Source organism: Tupaia chinensis, unplaced genomic scaffold, assembly GCF_000334495.1.
Source record: "Tupaia chinensis unplaced genomic scaffold, TupChi_1.0 Scaffold000440_1, whole genome shotgun sequence".
Lineage (NCBI taxonomy): Eukaryota > Metazoa > Chordata > Mammalia > Scandentia > Tupaiidae > Tupaia > Tupaia belangeri.
Window position 1 is genome coordinate 43,326 of NW_006159945.1, and position 19,069 is coordinate 62,394.

A 19,069-nucleotide genomic window follows, 5' to 3' on the forward strand; every position below is an offset into this window, starting at 1 on the left:
ATGGAACCAACCCTCCATGAACTTTTTGAAGGCCTCCTGTATATTACAGAGAACAAGTTACCCCATAGGACAGAGCAAAGATTTCCCCAAAGACAAATAATCATGGCTCATCCTTCTGAAAGAAATGCTATAAAAGAAAAGAGAAGGTAGATAGAAGAACAGTGTTTTCAGATTTTCCATACATATTAGAAAAATCAGTTACTGTCATTGCATTTCCAATCGTGTATTCGTTTGATATAACCAGAGTGGATCCATACCAGAAAGCCAGTGCATATGATGCATATATTAGCAGAAAAGAAATGCCCATGGAAATGTTTGCTGAAATAGCTTTTTTAATTGCAATTTTTTTTGGCATTTTCTAAGTGTTTCTGATACCTACCAGAAAATGATGGGGAAAACATTATAACAATGATCCATAATCCAAACCATACTCATCCCCTGTATAGTTGGAGGTTTAAGGAACATGAGAATCATTTGGAGAGATACAGTTTCCTGTGGATTGAACCAACTCAGGCTCAGCTGGGACTAGAACAGATTCAACTCATCTCTCGACTGGCCTGCGCCTCTCTCCCTTGATTCCTGTCAGACTAATCACCACTCCTGTGCCCCCCCCCAGAACTAAGTCTCAGCCTAGGTTATGGGAGCGCTTTTCTGTCACCTTTACAGCCAGCTCACAACTGAGACTCAAGGTGGAAAGAGATTAAACTAGTCAGCCAAGATTGGCACCAAAATGTAAATACTATTCAGGTCTTTTAAACAGTTAGACTCTTAACTCAGGTTAATTCCTCTTCTCCGGAGAAAAGAAAATCTTTCTACTGCCCCATCAGGCAAGAAACAGACATTTTACATGCTCTTGTACATAAACTTGAGTTTCTCTCCTTGGTGTTAATTTTTTAAAAAATCAGATTGACTTTCAACTCTCAAGTATGAGGTTCTAAGTGGATACTACTTATGAGATACAGGCTTCTATTCTATTTTAGTTTCATCTTTTATCAGTGGAATTAATAATGCTTACCTTACAGGATCATTGTGAGGGCTACAGATAATTACAGAAAGTGGTCAGTAAAGTGTCTGCAAACTGATAATTCCTATTACCATTTTTGTGTTAGGATTTCATGTCTTCCTGACTAATGCTCATTCTATGCCTATCATATTTTTGAATACCAGTGCAAATTCATATTATTACCTTCTTAGATTTGATAACAAAGGCATACAAGCCTGGACTAGTTCAGTTAAATTACAGTATTGTTTTCTTTTTTTTTTAGATTTTCTTTTTTTTTTGCTATAGGGCATGTGTGCTCGCCAGACAGACAGAGGGAGACAGAGAGACAGAAAGCGAGAGATCACCCCCCAGGGGGGATGGCCATGCCACAATCCCTTCTCCTCCACTCTCCTCTCGGGATCATGGGCACGCACGCACACGCGCCCGGCACATATTGTTTGCATCAAGTAAAATTAAATATATTTTTCGATAGTAGACCCAGAGTGTGTAAAATTTTATTTCAGTTCCCCAAAATTGGGGGTAAAAATCCAACAGCTACACAGTGAGACTTCTGGGACAAATATCACACACATTAGGGTGTTTCCCTTTGTACCAAAAAAAAAAAATCCAGTACCACCACTTTCTTTAGGTCAACCATATGAGATACAGGAAACCATTAGGCTTTTTAAATGTACGCTGCCATCAGTAGTTTGCCTTGTACGTACTGAAAGCACCCAGCTCATGAGTACCTTTCTCTCTGCTGGGTGCGGTTCTCAGCAGGGCTGCATCTCTGGGAAGACTGCAGGATGCCCTGTGGTCACTCCTACGTGACTGGGCCTCCAGGTGCATGCAAAAAGATTTATGTCTGCCCCGGTGTGACACAAGGCTCCAGTGACAGTGGTGGACATGCTGTGATTACCTTCACTTAGGCAGCTTGCTGACCGCGGCTAATGGAGTGGCACTGATTACACTGACATCCTGAGGTCCAACTGAGGGTTAGTGTGGTACGTGTGGACTATTGTGTACAGGAAGCAGCAGTGAGAGAGAAAAAAGGAAGAGTTAGAGAACCGGAACATGTTGGTTTAGAAGAGGGATTAAGGAGTAGAAAAGTAGAAAATGATATAGAGGGGATTTGCTTTCAACCCTGGAGCATATCCAGAGAGTTTTCATTTCAAAGAGTTCTGGGTATCTGGAGTCCCTTAGAATGCCAAAGAAAATACTTTTCAGGGAATCCTTTTTCAGCTATCTAGCTATCCTAGGGGATACTGTTACTTAAAGAAAATCTTAGGTAAGAATCTGTGTTTAGGTGAAGCAGGGTAGTCACTATTCACAGGTGTATATGTATCCTCAAACTCACTGAGATGTACACATTAACCATGTAGAGCGTTGATATGTTGATTATACTCCAATAAAGGGTTGTTTGGTTTTTTGCTTTTAAAGCAACTGCCCAGGGTTTTAAGCACAGGTTCATAAAGAAGACCTTGAGACACATCTCCAGATGCTAACTGGTTTGCCAAGCTCATCCTGGATGTTAAGGTCAGAAGATGAAGCCAGGGCAAGAAGCCTAGACCATCCTGGGAGGACTTATATGGCCCCACTGCAGAGCATCCTGGGTAGTAACTGGGAGGTCCACAGTTCTTTGTTTTTCTTTTCTATATTCCACTTCATGATCATTACAGAGTAAATAAAAAAAATGTACTTCATAACTTCAATATAGCTGGCTCCCTTTGTAACCAGATACATTTTGATATATGCTTACAGACATTATTCCAAGAAGAGAGCCCATGGGTGTCGTAATTGCTAAAGGAATCCATGGAGCACACAAGGCTAGAAACTCTGCTTTTGAGCCTGACATCAAACTACAGGAAAGGCTGCTTATAATTTGTGGGGGGAAGGGTTAATAGTAGGAAAGGGAAAGTAGTGAACATATACCACAAAAGAATAAGCAACCAAATGTAAAAGGGGGTTCTTTGAACTCGTGGACAAAGAACCTTCCTGACCTTTCCAGCTCTTTGTTCTGGCCCCCAAAAGCTATCACAGTTCTGATGGCCCCCAGAGCCTCTTCTGCCACGGCGCCTGCTTTTGCGTATGCAGCTAGTTCTTTGTCACTAAATGTCGAGAGTATCTGGACAGAAGAGAAACAATCGTGACTTTTGTATGAGGACAAAAGTTAAAATCCAGTCTTGCCAAGGCTTTAACCTACTTGTTCCTTCCCTAACCCTATCATTTACCAAACATTGAAGTCGCACAGCAAATGACACCCAGTGTATGCCATCCAGGCCCTGCTTCCATCTCCCACAAAAGCTGGATCAGATCCGCCTAGGGACAGGATCCCAAGGGTGGCCGGGAAAAGGAAATGCATGCTGAGTCCTCTAAATAGCATTTTGGCGAATAGTGTGAAATTCAACATCTACTATTTTTTTGTTGTTGTGTTGTTGTTCATTGGAAAGTAAAAATAAAACTTAGCGGCATTGAAAAAATTCATCCTTTCCTTTATTTTGTCACAATTTTCAACTGCTGTGAAAATATTATTTTCAGGTCTACTCATGGGCATTCTACTGAGTAAGATGATGGCTAAATAAGATGTTTTAGGAGCAAAGTTAAAGAAGAATCAAAATTAAGATTTACAAGTAGTTGACTAAGTAAATCATCAATCCTACAATGAGCAAATATCGCCAGTAGAATGTATCAATTCCAATGTATTGGCTCGAGAAGGGGAAGTTAGGTGTCTTTTGTTGCAAGGCAAAACTGGCAGAGTGCTACTTAACCATCATACATAACAAAAATAAAGAGAATAAATCAAGCTATTCAAAATGTATATATTTATGCAATAATTTGGAAGATTATAACATTTAAAATTGTGTTTCTTTGAATAAGGACATACCTATACCTTATCCTTTTTGCTACTATGCCAGGAGATTTGCCCAAACAAATAATAGCAGTGCAATAGACCTGTGATTGAGGTTATAACTGTGACACTTTGAATCACACTAAAAATTAATCTTCTTACTAAATTGTCATACTAACAACATGCTTTCGGACGTGGATTCAATGGACATTTAATACAAATATGTACAAGTATCCGCATCCCGCCTACTAGAAATAACTACTAGGCTGTTGTTATGATATAACACATAGAAAATGCTCATATTTCATATACCTTTGCCCAAACAGCTGCAGAGAGTCCCAGGATAGGGCTGATGACCATTATCACAAGGGTGAGCTTCCATCCTCTGATGAACCCCACTGTGAATCCTGCAAAAAACGTGGCTACTGCTTGAAAGAACATTCCAACCTTGTCACCAATTCCTTCACTGATTTTGGAGATGTCACTAAAAAAGATCACACCTAAGTGGTTACAGGCAGGAGGTCTTCAGTTAGAAAGGTGAAGTAGACATTGAACAAACACATAGGTCAAGCGTGTCCATACTACTTCAAGTCTCTTTCAATCTTAGCCTCTTGAATGATATTTTCCCCACCTAAATACTGCACAAACGAACAAAATTCAGGGTTAGTCCATGCTTCTAAGAAGTTAGTATTATTAAAGTTAATACTACTAAATTAGTCAATCCTATAAGAGAAGCATTAACATTGTGAACATATGTTATAAAAGCCAGAGTTAGAAAGAGCATTGCAACAGGAACTAGGGAGCCGTTGCAGGGAAGTATAATCCCCACCACAGAGAAGGAATAATGGAGAACTCCTTATTTCTAGCTTTGCTCATAGGTTTAAATTCAATCCATTCTCAACAGAGCAGCCTTTGTGATCCTTTTCAAATGGAAGGCTGACCTTGTTACTCCTCATCCCCCAAACTTCTAATGGCTGCCATTTCACTTCCAGTGAAAGTTAAAGTTCTCACTGCAACCTCTAGGGCCCTAAAAGCCACCTCCTCCTTTTCTTGACCTCATCTGCTCACTTTTCCTGCTAGGACGCCCAGTCAGGAAAAGCTTATCATCTGTCTCCCCCTGCTGGAATAGGAGCACAAAAAAGACGGAGATGTTACAAAAAAGAGATGTTTGCTTTGTTCAATGATACAATGCTACATCTAATTGGGGTAGCACTATTAGGTGTGTAGTACTTAATAGGCCTTGTACTATTTGTTGCTCAGTGGAGTGCCGACAATTACTAAAGTAAATCTCTTTGTGAATTAATCCAATCATTTATTCATTTATTCGACTACCTTTACTGAGGGTCGAGCACCTGCCAGGCCCTGTAGCAAGCTCCATGAAAATAAACAGATATAAAACGTGCACTGGGGGGGACCAGCAGACGGTGTAGTGATTATGTCACTGGACTCCTGCATGGCCAACTGCAGTTTAAGTCCTGAGTTGGTGGCTTGAAAATAATGCTGGGTACAACGGAGGGAGAAGGGGGGGCAATGATTCACACCCAGCCACACCCACCCCCCGGGGGGATTTCTCACTTTCTCTCTCAATGTCTCTGTCTCTCTCTCTGGAGAATGCACACACTCTATGGCAAAAACCTCTTAAAAAAACAAAAAGATGTCCACTTGGTCCTTAAATAAATCTACTATATAACTGGAGGGGGAAAAGTCATGAAAACTCATAGATATGGAAAAAACACTGTTGTAGAGATACTCTAGATGCTGCTAGAAATGGCGGTCAGGTGATATGTTCTCCATACATTTAAAATACTTAATCTAGTACACTGGTTTTTACATCAAAATGTCCCTTGACAAATTTTCACAGTTAGTGGTTAATCTCTTACAGTATGCGTGAGGTTAATAACGCACTTACTCTGATAGCCTTGTGTTGAGCTCGGCGATGTCGTTGATGTCAAACCAGCCTATTTCTTGACGTAGGATTGCATGAAAAAACTTTTGCCTGATTTTCTTAATCTGTCGGCCAGCTGCCAAAGTCCAGAATGAAACTTGTATATAGGCAGCAACGAGTACCCCAGCACCTAATCCTGAGTAGTAATATGCATACCTGGAACATAATTAGAAAGGCTCTGTTAAATTCTGTTCTTTATTTGTCTTTCTCAGGAGAATTTTCAGAATTGGGATTAAATCAGTTTATTAACCTGATCACAAAGATTGTATAAGGACATTTTAAAAAGTACACATTAAGATTATTTTTATCTTTTCTTAAATTTTCATGATGGCAAATCTATTTACTTGAACTAGCAAGAAAAAGAGATACAATTTAGTGGTTAGCTGAAAAGAAAATGGTATTAATTATTTTTAACCAGTATCAACAGTTTACAGATACAATTTAACACTTTCACAATTGTATTCTGGTTGCGTATCTTATTATATTGAAATTTACATATTACAAGTATAAAAATAAACTGACTGAGCATGTAAAATGGTTCTTATTGTGTTTTTCCATCTAGTTTACACAAGGGGCATTGTGTTTTCCCCATTTTTAAAAAAAGGGAAAAAAAAAAAAAAAAAAAAAAAAAAAAAAAAAAAACAACAAACACCAACTTCTTCCTGTTTGGCAGACTTGGAAAATATCTTTTAAGTAATAGGATAAAATGCCAAAAATTCAAACTGATTTGGAGTGAAGGCTTAAACATATTCATATAATATTAATACTGAAATTTATATATTGCCAATATAGAAGTAAAGGGATTGAGCATATAAAATGGTTCTTATTGTGTTTTTCCATCTAGTTTACACAAGGGGCCAAAAAAAATAAAAGTTCTTCCTATTTGACAGACTGGGAAAATATCTCTTAAGTAATATGATAAAATGCCAAAAATTCAAACTGAATTGGAGTGAAGGCTTAACCAAATTAGTAGAATATTGTCTTCAATAATAACAAATAAATTTCAATACTTTCAAATATACTTTTAATCTCATTTAAAAACTATTTCCAGATAGAAGCCTTTCAGACCTGCTTTAGCAGACAGATAGTACTCATTTTAATCAGCAACAGTAATTGATTTGCGAACATACAAACATCATGTTACGGGCTTTTGACATTCCTTTGAAAAGACCAAAGGGGAAGAAAGGCCATAAATAACATTATTGGATCAACTGGCAAAACTGGAATATAAATGAAGGTTAGGTCGAAGAACTGTATCAATATTAAACTTACTAAAGTCGGTAACTGCACTGTGGTTATGTAAGAAAATATTCTTATTCTTAGGAACCTTACTGAAGTACAGAGCCGTGACATATGCCACTTACTTTAACTCGGAGGCGGGACACAAATGATTACAACAGCTGACTCTGGGTAAAGAGTGCAGGTGCTTTTGTATGTTCTTATGACTCTGTAGCTGAACTCACATTCAAGTGACACATTAAATATAGTACAAGGTATGCATATTTATCAATTACCTAGTCATTTCTTCTTCCAGAATTCTACCTGGATTTAGCAGCGACAATGAAAAATTCACTAAATTAAAACAAAAGAGAAACAAGACATCTGTAAATGGCTGAACTATTAATAGGCATCATCAGGTTTGTAAAATCTATTAAGAATTTTAATATATGAAAGTTAGAAGATGTGGTAGGTAAGGTTCTCTAAGAAAAGCAGTCAATTTTTTGTTTGTTTGTTTTTCGGAGCGGTTTTTGCTATAGGGCGCGTGTGCTTGCCAGAAAGACAGAGAGAGACAGAGAGACAGAAGGTGAGAAGTCACCCCCCAGGGGGGATGGCCATGCTGCAATCCCTTCTCCTCCATTTTCCTCTTGCGATCGTGGGCATGCACGCATACGCGCCTGGCGTGAGTTTTAAGCCACCGGGTCCGGGACGCAAACCACGGTCAACTATATGGGAGTCCAGCGACATAGCCATTACGCTAACTGCTGGTCCCAAGAAAAGCAGTCTTTCTCTCTCTTTTTAAAAAGTTTATTTCATTTCAGTCATGACTGAGAGATGGACAGAGAGAGACAGCACCCCAGACAGGCTCTTGATGCTGTGACCCACCAGCAGCAGCAGCCAGTAGAAATGATGGGCAGCACGCAGGCATGTGCCTGTTACATTCAGGACAGTCTCCAGAGGGGAGCCCAAAACCTTCCCTGGTGGATACATTTTACTGCTGCAACACCATTTGAGCTCACACTCTTTTTTTTTTTTCTTTTTAGAGAAAGAGTTTTTTTTGCCATAGGGTGCATGTTCTCACCAGAAAGACAGAGAAAGCACATGAGAAAGTGAGAAATCACTTACTTCCTAGGTGGGTGGGTCAACCTGAGTTAGGCTATGACCATGCCTCAATCCCTTCTCTTCCATTCTCCTCTTGGGACTTTGGGCATGCATGCACATATGCCCCACGTGAGTTTTAAGCCACAGGTCTGGGACTCAAACCATGGTTGGCCATGTGGAAATCCAGCACCTTAACCACTGGGCCACCTGCTGGCCCCTACACTCTTCTTTTTATGCTCAAGTACACTCTTTTCACTTTACTAAGTGAAGAGCCCATGAGTTTAGATACAGAGCATCAAGGGCTCAGCTGGGAGACGTATCCTTCCCAGGTTCTCCCCATCTTAGCAGGCAGGGGCCATCAGCAAAGCAGCTTCCTAAGGCAGCACAGAGGAGCCAGTTAAGGACAGGGACAAGGGAGCCACAAAGCATAGAGAAGGCAGAGAAGAGGAAAGGAATGGCTAACAAAGAACACACAGGATTTAAGGGACACTTTCTTTTCATGTTGGCTCTTGCTTCTGCAGATTTTATTTTTTATTTTACTTATTTTTTTAGAGAGAGATTTTTTACTATGGGGTGTGAGCACACAACAGAGAGACACAGAGACAGAAAGCGAGAAATCACACCCCTTAGGGGGATGGCCAGGCTACAATCCCTTCTTCTCCATTTCCTCTTGGGATCTTGGGCACGCACACACACATGCCCGGCATGAGTTTTTTATTCACCAGGTCTGGGACGTGAACTATGTCAGCTACATGGGAGTTCAGCGACATAGACATTACGCTGACTGCCAGTCCCACTTTCACTTTTCTATAAACACAAAGCGGAGCCAGTCTGTGTGGTGCGGTACTTAAGGATACTGGATCCCAAAGAATTGACTGTGTGGTTCGAGTCCCAGACTTGGTGGCTTGACAAACATCTTGGGCCTGTGTGTGGGCACACCCAAACTCCTGAAAGCAAAGAGAGATGGAGAAGAACAGATTGTAGCAGGACCTTCCCCCATGAGGGTGCTTTCTTGCTTTCTCTCTCTCTCTCTCTGTCTCTCTCTGGTGAGTGCATGTTCCCTCTGGCAACCCCCTTCCCCCAAAAAACCCCCCACAAAGTGAAAACACGTAAAGGGAATAACCTGTATAGTCAGCAATCACAAAACACCACTACACCAGTGCTTAAATACACCAGGGCAGGTATTTCCCATTTACCGGGATTATGAGAGAGAAACTGGTCTATCTTTGTTCCTGTGTCATGTGTAAACAGCCCAGGGGTCATGTTTTCTGGGTACTGTGTATCCTCCTTATCTTTTTCCAAAGTGAGATATGGTTGAAACTGATTTAAAACTTAAACTACTGTCAGAACCAATTACAAGGTACATGGCCCCAAGTAGGCATAATTTCCCCTCAGAATCATAACTTCTACTGATGTTCACACCAGACATTTCTGATGAGTACTCCAGCTCTTTATCAGTTACCAGACCTGCAAGGAAATACCCCATTTCCCTTCTCTTTTTATCAGCTCAATTCTGTGTGCTCATTTCGTTCCTTGCTCTTAAATATGACAAATTGAGACAATGTTTGGAACTAAAGGCAGACGCACTATTCTAAAGCTGTAGTATTGGGAGATACGACACTGTGTGTATTGGAGTGCATGTGTGTGTTTTCTGAGTGTAGAAATCGAGTGAAATCTTGAGTAAATTTTATTCAATGACAGCCACGGCAAACATCTAAATTCCCCCAGGAAGAGTATCCTAACTAAGGTTGACCCACTCACCCAGGAAATAAGAATCTCTGGACATTCCTGATTCAGAGTTTCTCAGAGTCCCAGGCCAATAATGGCTATCTATTGGCTAGTCTGAAAAGCTATGGCACATTTTTTTCATGGAAAAACATATCATGACTTTTCCGACCACCTATAGTTCTGAGTTGGTAACTTGAGGAGCCCAGAGCCTCCTTCTGCCTGGGGACGATGTGGGTTGACTGAGCAGAGAGAGGAATCATGAGATTCTGGATCTGGCAGGATCCTAGAAACGGTATCATCAGATACACCTATCATGCTCCAATCTCACAGCCTCCAAGTAGTCACCTGGTTCTCAAAGCTGACTGCCTGTTACAATCCTGTAAGTTGCCTACAAAAGCACAGGTGTCAGGCTCCATCCAAGCCCAGTTAAACCGGATCCTTTGGGTAATTCCAGAGCATCCCATTTTGTAAAGCCCACTTGATTCCAATGGGTCAGTTAAGTAACTTTCCTATGGTCAGACAGTTGGTGATTGAAAGGCCTAAGAGGCAAGAGTATACATTGAAGGATTAGATAAGAAAACAGCCTTCATTATTACCTTTGAGTCTCAAAATCAATCAATATCTGCCTTCTTTGTCTCTGTCTAGGACTTTTTTGATCATTTAGAACTATTCAACTCAAAATCCCAGTCAGAATGACTAAGATTAAAAAAATGATAAGTGCTGGCAGGGTGTGGTGAAAGGGGAACTCTCTTCTACTGCTGGTGGGAATGTAAATTGGCCCAGCCACTGTGGAGAACAATTTGGAGATTTCTCAAAAATCTACAAGTAGAACTATCATATAATCCAGCAATCCCACTCCGTGGTATCTACTCAAAAGATGGAAGAATACTTAATCGGAAAAGTGATTGCACATCGATGTTTATTGCGGCACTATTCACAATTGCTAAGTCATGGAAACAACCCAAATGCCCATGAACAGATGAATGGATGAAAAAACTGTGGCACATATACTCAGTGGAATACTATCCAGCCATAAAAAAAACCCCACAAAAACAGAACCCTGGTTTTTGACAGGAAGTGGATGAATACGGAAGATTTATTGCTGAGTGAAGCAAGCCAGGCTATGAAGGAGAAGCATTGTATGTCCCTACTTAATATTAACCGAGTGTCCGCACTCTGTGACCGGAACTAATTGACTAAAGGATATAGAAACACAGTATATAGTTGTAAATACCAGATACAGTGTGTGTGAAAGAGGAGGTTCTGAGGAAGGACATTTAGAAGAAAAACAGGGAGGTAAAGCATTAATGACACAAAAAAAATGTGGTATTATCTGTTGAAGATATTTTGTAGTTTTATCAACTGTAGTAGGGAGAAATGTTCACCTGTTGAAATATCCATTTTGTAAGCCAAATAATAATGTGATTGAATGTATAAAAGAAAATGAAATTTAAAAAATAACTATTCAACCCAAAATAAAGAGCTGACGTTGCTTCAGGCAGCTTAGATGGTGTGGACAGTGAATTAAGGTAATTTAAGGGCTCAAAAATGCCTTTTCCTTTCTCAACCCTGAGACCATACAAGGACATGCAGGGTATAGAGGCTTCTCTACAGAATTTTCTAGATGGTTATAATCACTGGCTTGGCATAAAAGATATCATGTTCTTGACACTCTGCAGAAAAACTGTTCTCTATGACTCTGTCCTTAACATTTTAGATGCAGGATGTTTTATACATGGTTTCTGCACAACAGAATCATTGTGTGGGAGCAGCCCTTTCACAGATAGCTTTATTCTATTGACAAGGATGGGCTGTGTTCACAATAAGTCATTGTCAGACCCTCTTGTAATTTAAACATTCTAACATTCCCTTCTCATTTGGCTGCTATTTAGCCTAGCTGTCCAAGAATCCAACAATTTTAAAGAATAGACTCTCAATAAACATCTCCACAAGATGAGCTAGGAGCTGAGCTAAGTTCCCTGTCTACCCCCAACTCACATGGATTTTTTTTTTCTCCTAAACTCTACGCCTCTAAATAGATCTAGGAGCACTCTAGATTTAGAGTGAGTTTCCTTTAAAGACTTCACTTTCTCCAAAGAGGCAAGAAAATACTACTTTTGCAAACTACTTAAGAGTGCACACTGAAATTCATTATACTTGAGGGACTTCCATTCCAAGTCTCCCGAGACAACTAGTAGGTCTAATAATGAATATGGCTACAGAGCATCAAGGATCTGTTTGAACAGAAGTGTTTACAAGGTGGAGGCCACTGAAACAAAGTTGGCAACTCTCGTGAGTTCATCACTCTGGCAATCAGGTCTGTAAGAGACTTGCTCGTGCCGCTCCCTGGAGAGACCTTGAAATTGGCCCTGGGCACAACACATGGCACTTGTCTGCCTTACTCAGCTTCAAAGCCATTTAGTTGTGTAATTACAAACAAGTAATGGCTATGTTGCTGGACTCCCATGTAGTCGACCACGGTTCAAGTCCTGGACCTGGTGGCTTAAACTCACACTGGGCGCGTGTGCATGTGTGCCCATGATCCCGAGAAGAGAATGGAGGAGAAGGGATTGCAACATGGCCATCTCCCCCCGGGGGTGTGGGGGTTGGGTGGGGGGTTGATTTCTTGCTTCCTGTCTCTCTGTCTCTCTCTGTCTTTCTGGCCAGTGCACGCACCCTATAGAAAAAAACTCTCAAAAAAAAAAAAAATCCAGCAAACTGCTCCAAAGAAAGTTGTGCAACTATTCTGGTGTTAATAAAACATAAATAGGACTAATAAAATTGGTCCAAATGCAAACTCATCTGTGATGAGTTGTACTGTTTCAGACTCAAAGTTTTTTGAATTATGATAAAATATACATAATAAAAATTTTACCATCCTATTTATAAGTGTCAAGCATATTCATACTGCTCTACAATGTGAACTTTCTTTTTTTTAAAGAATTGTGTTTTATTTTATTTATTCATTATTTTAATTTGACCAAAGAGAGAGAGACAGAGAGAGAGACAAAAAGGGAAAATGAGAAAGCAAGCCACCAGGTTTGGGACTCGAACTGTGTTTGGCTATGTGGGAATGTTCAGTGCCTTAACCACCATACCACCAGCTTGTCTCCTGTCAACTTTCTTATCTTGCAAAATGGAAACTCTATGCCTTCTAAACAATAACAGCTTCTCATTTTCTCTCCCTCACTCCCTGTTAATCACCATTCAACTTTCTGTTTCTATAAGTTTCACTACAGATAGCTCGTAAAAGTGGAATCATGTAGTATTTGACTTTTTTTCCCCTGGGTCTAGCTTATTTCGAATAGCATAATGTCCTTAAGGTTCATTCACGTTGTAATATGTGTCAGAATTTCCTTTTTAAAGCTAAATACCCTCCCACTGTGTGTATATACCATATTTAATCTATCCATTCATCTGTTAATCTGATCTTTTTTTTTTTTTGGAGAGGTTTTCGCTATAGGGCACGTGCACTCGCCAGACAGACAGAGACAGACAGAGAGATAGAAAGCGAGAAATCACCCCCAGAGGGGATGGCCACACCGCAATCCCTTCTCCTCCATTCTCCTCTCGGGATCTTGGGCATGCACGCACACGTGCCCGGCGTGAGTTTAAGCCACCGGGTCCAGGACTCGAACCGCAGTCGACTACGTGGGAGGCCAGTGACATAGCCATTACACTAACTGCTGGTCCCAATCTGATCTTTTCTAACACTGAATAGAAACTAATTTTTGATCAATATATCCCCCTATGGGCATCGGGATGATGTGAATATACAATAAATCTATAGATCTTCTAAAAATAAAAGTAGAAAAGGAAAAATTCTGCCTCTGCCATTACTCTACAGATATGTTCTCTTTTAGAATTTAGCTGCAGGGTGTGTGTGCTTGATGAAGGGACACGGGTGGGGTGGGTGGGAAAGCACTCCCTGGGGGGATAGTCTCATGCAACCCGTTCTCCATCCTCCTCTGAGAATTTTGGTTGCACATGTGCACATGGCACACACGACCTACTTGTTTCCTCAAGTTGCCAGTCCAGGACTCGAACCATGTGGCTGCCATGTAGGATCTAGCTGCCTTAGCCTTCATGCCATCTGCTGGCACTCTACAGGGTTTTTAAATGATCCTGTCCCACTTCAACTTTTTACCTTTTCAGTGTTTGTGTTAAAGTTTTGGTTAACAACCAATCCATCAAAAATTTGCCTAAACGGATTCTGTTTTCTAGAGTAAGCAAGATTAGTTACATTGGCAGTGTAATGCACATGGCCATGGACCTGATTTGGATAGCAGAACAACCAGAATTGTGCTAGCTGCAGTGGCACAGTGGTAACCCGATCTCTGTAATGTTGAAGCCATGTGGGAGGATCCCAGGGTCACATCCTGAGAGATCCCTGTACATGCTTTGGAATCCCACTCCAACGCTGTTACCAGGCCCCCTCTTTATAGATGACATCAACTTATGGGACTCTGTGTGAGAGCCAAAGCAGATCACTCTCATACTGATTCCATTTACCTGCCCCCCACTCCTTTTTTAAGAATGATTTATTCATTTAAATTTGACTGAGGCTAGGGTGGATGGCAGTGTGAAGATTGTTTTGGAGTACCCGTCTATCTCTTTCTCATCAAAGAAATAAAGAAAAAATCTTGAAAAATGTTCGTAAAAAAATTAAAAAAGGCCTGGGTTTTAATTCCATCCTAACACTCACAAACAGTGTAATTGCAGACAAGTTATTTATCCTCTCCGAGCCTTGGTTTCCTCATATATCACGAACACTATTAGCTATTATGTAGGATTGCTCTTGTGAGGGTTAGGTGAGATCGTATATGTACTATGTGCTTAGTATGCGACCTAGTACAGTGTAAACATGATGAAAGACTACCATTATTGTTATTTTTATTAGAAAGAGGGTCTTTTCAGAGGTAATAGTATTTGAAAATAAATAAGTAGCATTTTTGTAGGAGTTTGCTCCAACTACTAAAGGATGCCTTTACTGGATTTCTAAGAGATGAACATTTATCAATATTTATGTAAACATATCCCATTGTATTTATCAGGCAATCAAATACACTCTTAGGAAATTACACTTAAGTCTTCCAATGGTAACTAAATAAGTAGTTCCTAATTAGTGAACATTTTAAAAACTCTTATACTGATGCTACCTAAATTATGGAGTGCATTTTGTCTATAGGAGACAGATTTTAAATCCGGGCATTAGGGGACCAGCAGATGGCAAAATGGTGACATCTCTGGACTCCCACACAGCCACCTGTGGTTCACGTCTCAGACCTGGCAGCTTGAAACTCACACCAGATACATGTGCATGTCTGCCCAAAATTCCAAGTGGAGAATGGAAGAGAAGGGATTGTGATATGGTAATCCTCTCTGGGACCCTACCTCTAAGCAGGAGGTTTCAGCTGACATGTCACTTAGTTCTAACTTCTCTTCTATCTAATGACTGTCATAGTTTGAAATACATCATAATTACCAAAAGTGGGCAAATGCTATCTTGGGCTGCCTCTTTGATACACATTAAAGAAAAACAGATTTGACTTCTTCCAATGATGTGTTGGGTTGCCTTGAACCAGGAGAAAAGTACCAAAAACTGTCTTAAGCATAGTAAGAATCCCTCATAGTTACCCCATATTTGACCAATTTTTCTGGAAGTCAAATGTGTTTTAAAACTAATGTAGATAACAATCACCTTCTTATATGCAAATTTATTTTATGCTAAGTTTATAGTGGTGAGTGTGAAGCAAATGCAATGTGTTTTCCTGAAATTGGTGAGTTTGCATGGTGCTACTCACACTTTTCGATTTCCCTGTACACCAGTTAGCTTCGTCCTGTGCCACAGGTAGCCTGTCTCTGCTTCTTTTAACATCCACCTTGAGACCGTGGGTCGACCTTAGACAGCACAGGTAGAGCCAGGGCACCTATTGCTGCTTATAGACAAAGCCTTTGCTCTATGATTCATGACCCTGAATTTGAATGGAGGGCAGGGTTATTCACATTTAATATTTCACAACTTACCAATGCTAATGGCCCAATCAAATTCACTTTCTTTGTTCTTTTCCTGTCTCGGTTGCTGTAAAAAATATGATGAAATTTAAAATGTTTCACAGTCAATTGAACATAAGCCTGTCTAGTTATAAAATTAAACTTTTGTAATACGTTCAAATTCAAGAGCAATGTCCACCAATGTCAAAGTCTAGTTTGACAAACACCACAAGGCAGCTAGCAAGTGTGAAGGTAACTGTCCAAGGTACTACAAGGATGTATGGAAAGAGGAGCGAGGGCATCCACAGAGGAAGGTGAGTACCGTAATGTGCCTGCCAAATCAATTAGCTTCTTCCTTTTCAAAAAACTATACACATTGATTTAAAATTAGTAAAGACCACACTTCTGAAGGATCGTGGGGGAGGGGCGAATGTGTGGCTTCAGGAATCCTGTTGGTTCTAGGATTCAAAATACACCTAGAATCCAACTACTTCTCACACTTATATTGCTGTCCTCAGTCATATAGCTTCTTCTTAGTCTCTCTACTTCCGCCCATTCCTTCTTTGGTTTATCCTTAACCAGAACCCACAGTGCTCCTTTAAAAGCTGAAGTCATTGATTGGACCTTATCAGACAGTGGCTATGGCAATGCATTGGGAGCTGGATCCCACATGGTCCACTGCGGCTTGTAAAAGATGCCAGGTGCATGTGCACGCATGCTCGAAATCCGGATGGAAGGAGGACTGCAGTGTGATCACACTCTGTTAGGGACCTTTTCTCCCTCTCCTTGTCTCTCCTGGGTAAGTGCACACACTGGCGGTGTAAACAAACACACAAACAAACAAAACCTAGCAAGTTGTATCACGATATCACTCTGCTTAATAACCCACAACATCTCTTATCTTTCTCTGAGGGAAAACCAGAGTGCATACACCAGCCCCTAGGACCCTACCTGATCTATTCTCCTATTACCTGTCCGAACACATCTCTCATTCCCACTCCTACTTACTCTGCTCCAATTCCTCAGCCTCTCTGCTGTCCTGTGAACACGGCAAACATGCAAGGCTCGGCACTGTCAGCTACTGCTGCCAGGAATGCTCTCCCTTAGACCCCCACATCGCTCGTTCCTCTACTTTCTACCAAGTCTTTGCTCAAATATCACCTTCAAAATAAGACCTGCCTAACCACTCTGTTGATATTGCAAAGTATTTCTTCTTTGCACTCCTGACTCCTTAACCTTGATTAGTATTTTTTCATAGCATTCATTTCCTAGTTACAGAGCTGTTGTTTTATTGGGGCTGTGTATTATTTATGCCTGTCATCCTTTCAATAATGTAAACTCCACGAAGGCAGAGTTTTCTCTTTTTTTCTTTTACTGTTAAAGAGCACGTGCAGGTTGGGGAGAGAAAGAGAAAATATCCCTTCCCCAAGGGGAAGGGGGTCATACAATAATCCTTTTTCCTCTATCCTAAGACTAGATCTCAAATTATGTAGTATAGTCACTAAAATCACTAGAGAAACGTCTGCAACTAAACATATTCCAAAGAATGTGTTACAGGGGATAGCAGCATGACTGGAGGAGCCACATAACCAACTCTCGACTGGCTCTAAATACTGAGGTAGGCTTCCTTTGAATGTATATTCTTCAGTCTGCTTTTATAAAAATGAGTCTGTTTATCTTTAATTCCATAATCTTACAGTCTAAACTTTTCTTTTGAGCAGCTGGCTTCTTCCAGCAGAAGGCTGCAGGCTTCCCATCGGACGTCATCCTTGGGCTCTGGAGTGTCACTGAACCTTTTGCAGGGACAGCTTCTCTGTATGCTCTCAAATGTTCAGCCAGTGCAATACACAAATAGCCTTCTTCATGAAAATGCCATCTATTAATAGATCCACAGTCAATTGCAGTCCAAGTGGCCAGCCCACGAAAACCACATTTTTCTTTCCTCGGTAATACCATCTATCAGTTTTCCAATTCTATATTGCAAAACCAACATTTCTATGAATAAAAACCATGGTACGTCGAAGGAATAGAGCCATGTCACTGTTGGAACAAGTTAACAGACTGAAATAATGCTTCAGTTGGACTATCAGATAGGTGCATTTTCAGTTAACTAATCAGGCTCCTTGCAGCTTGAGGACAAACTGAGGAACATGATAAGTGTGTCCTTCTGGATGAGCACTGATGACACTGGTCAGTTAGTTCTGGGTGGCCTGACATGAACTCAAAGACCATACAGCCTCAAAACCATTACAGGCTAAAGGTGAAAATGCTTCCCTACTGCCACAGTGCAAGAGGAAACAAAGGTGGCATGGCCTGGGCTACTCTGCCCCTAATGAGGCCTCTGAAGTGCACAGAACAAGGTCCCAGGAACCAAATTCAGGAGAAGGACCAGTGACCAAAGGAAGTGCTGAGATTTTTCCATTGCAATGGAACAGAAAGGAATTAGGAAGTGCAGGTTAGGGAAGAACTGCACTGGTCAAGGCCCTCTCCTCTGCTCATGGAAATATAGAAGCAGCCTGGCCATGGGAGGAGGGGGAGAGGTAAAACAAGGAGGAAGAGCAATACCCCCCTGGGTTGGGGGTGGGGGCGGGGAGGCAGGGAGGTGGAGGCAGGGGCTTGTTTCTCCTCATTGCCCCTGTTCAAAAGCACAACCATCAGCAGCAGATGTCTGCTGTTCCCTAAGCATGAAAACTCTGATGTACATCAAAGTTACTTGTAAAAGTTCTAAGTTACATAATAGAAGGAATGCCACACAGCACATGCATTCACATATATCCAGTCAGCCCTGCACCCAGGGCAAGGCACACATTTAAAGACAGCCTGTTCGAAAGTATCCTCAGCAACATTCCTCGAGGCCACTTGAAACTTTTACTCCAAGCTCTGAATCTTAAAATAATTCTCCAAAGAGCCTCCAAAGGCCAAAGGCACCAGCTAACTTTCTCAACTTTTTTGCAAGACTGAGCTTGGCCCTGTCGATTTGATTCACGGGGCTGAAGTACCTGCTGCTGCCCAGTTCAAAGTCGCCCTCAGCTCTCCTGGGACGCCCGGCTGTTCCATTCCTTGCGGCTTCCAGATCCATCTCCGCCTGGGGAGAAAGCACAGTCTCAGGTCCCAGTGCACCTGGCTGGGCTCCTAGGGGACCACCAGCCTTCTTGTAGCCTCTCTGATGGTCCTGAGCGGGGCGCTCAGGTCGCGGAGACCTGACGCTCTCGGGGGAGGTCCCGCTGCTCCCGCCCCGCGCCCACCGTCCCCC

The 19,069-nt window shown here is 41.3% G+C and overlaps 1 protein-coding gene and 1 long non-coding RNA gene across 2 annotated transcripts; one reads left to right on the forward strand and one right to left on the reverse strand.

Moving 5' to 3' along the window:
- Window positions 1-206: 206 nt before the first annotated feature.
- On the reverse strand, window positions 207-19,040 carry LOC102493687 (phosphatidylcholine translocator ABCB4). The gene is made up of 7 exons (XM_014590418.2): window positions 18,816-19,040; window positions 15,850-15,904; window positions 7,290-7,347; window positions 5,740-5,931; window positions 4,143-4,314; window positions 2,983-3,107; window positions 207-375 (listed from the first exon to the last, which is right to left on the reverse strand). The coding sequence occupies exons 3-7, from the start codon at window positions 7,295-7,297 to the stop codon at window positions 333-335; spliced, it is 540 nt and encodes a 179-aa protein (XP_014445904.1). The 5' UTR covers window positions 7,298-7,347; window positions 15,850-15,904; window positions 18,816-19,040; the 3' UTR covers window positions 207-332.
- LOC114009033 (uncharacterized) lies at window positions 16,058-17,556 on the forward strand. The gene is made up of 3 exons (XR_003550516.1): window positions 16,058-16,130; window positions 17,362-17,434; window positions 17,538-17,556. It is a non-coding gene; the product is annotated as an uncharacterized LOC114009033 (long non-coding RNA).
- Window positions 19,041-19,069: the final 29 nt, after the last annotated feature.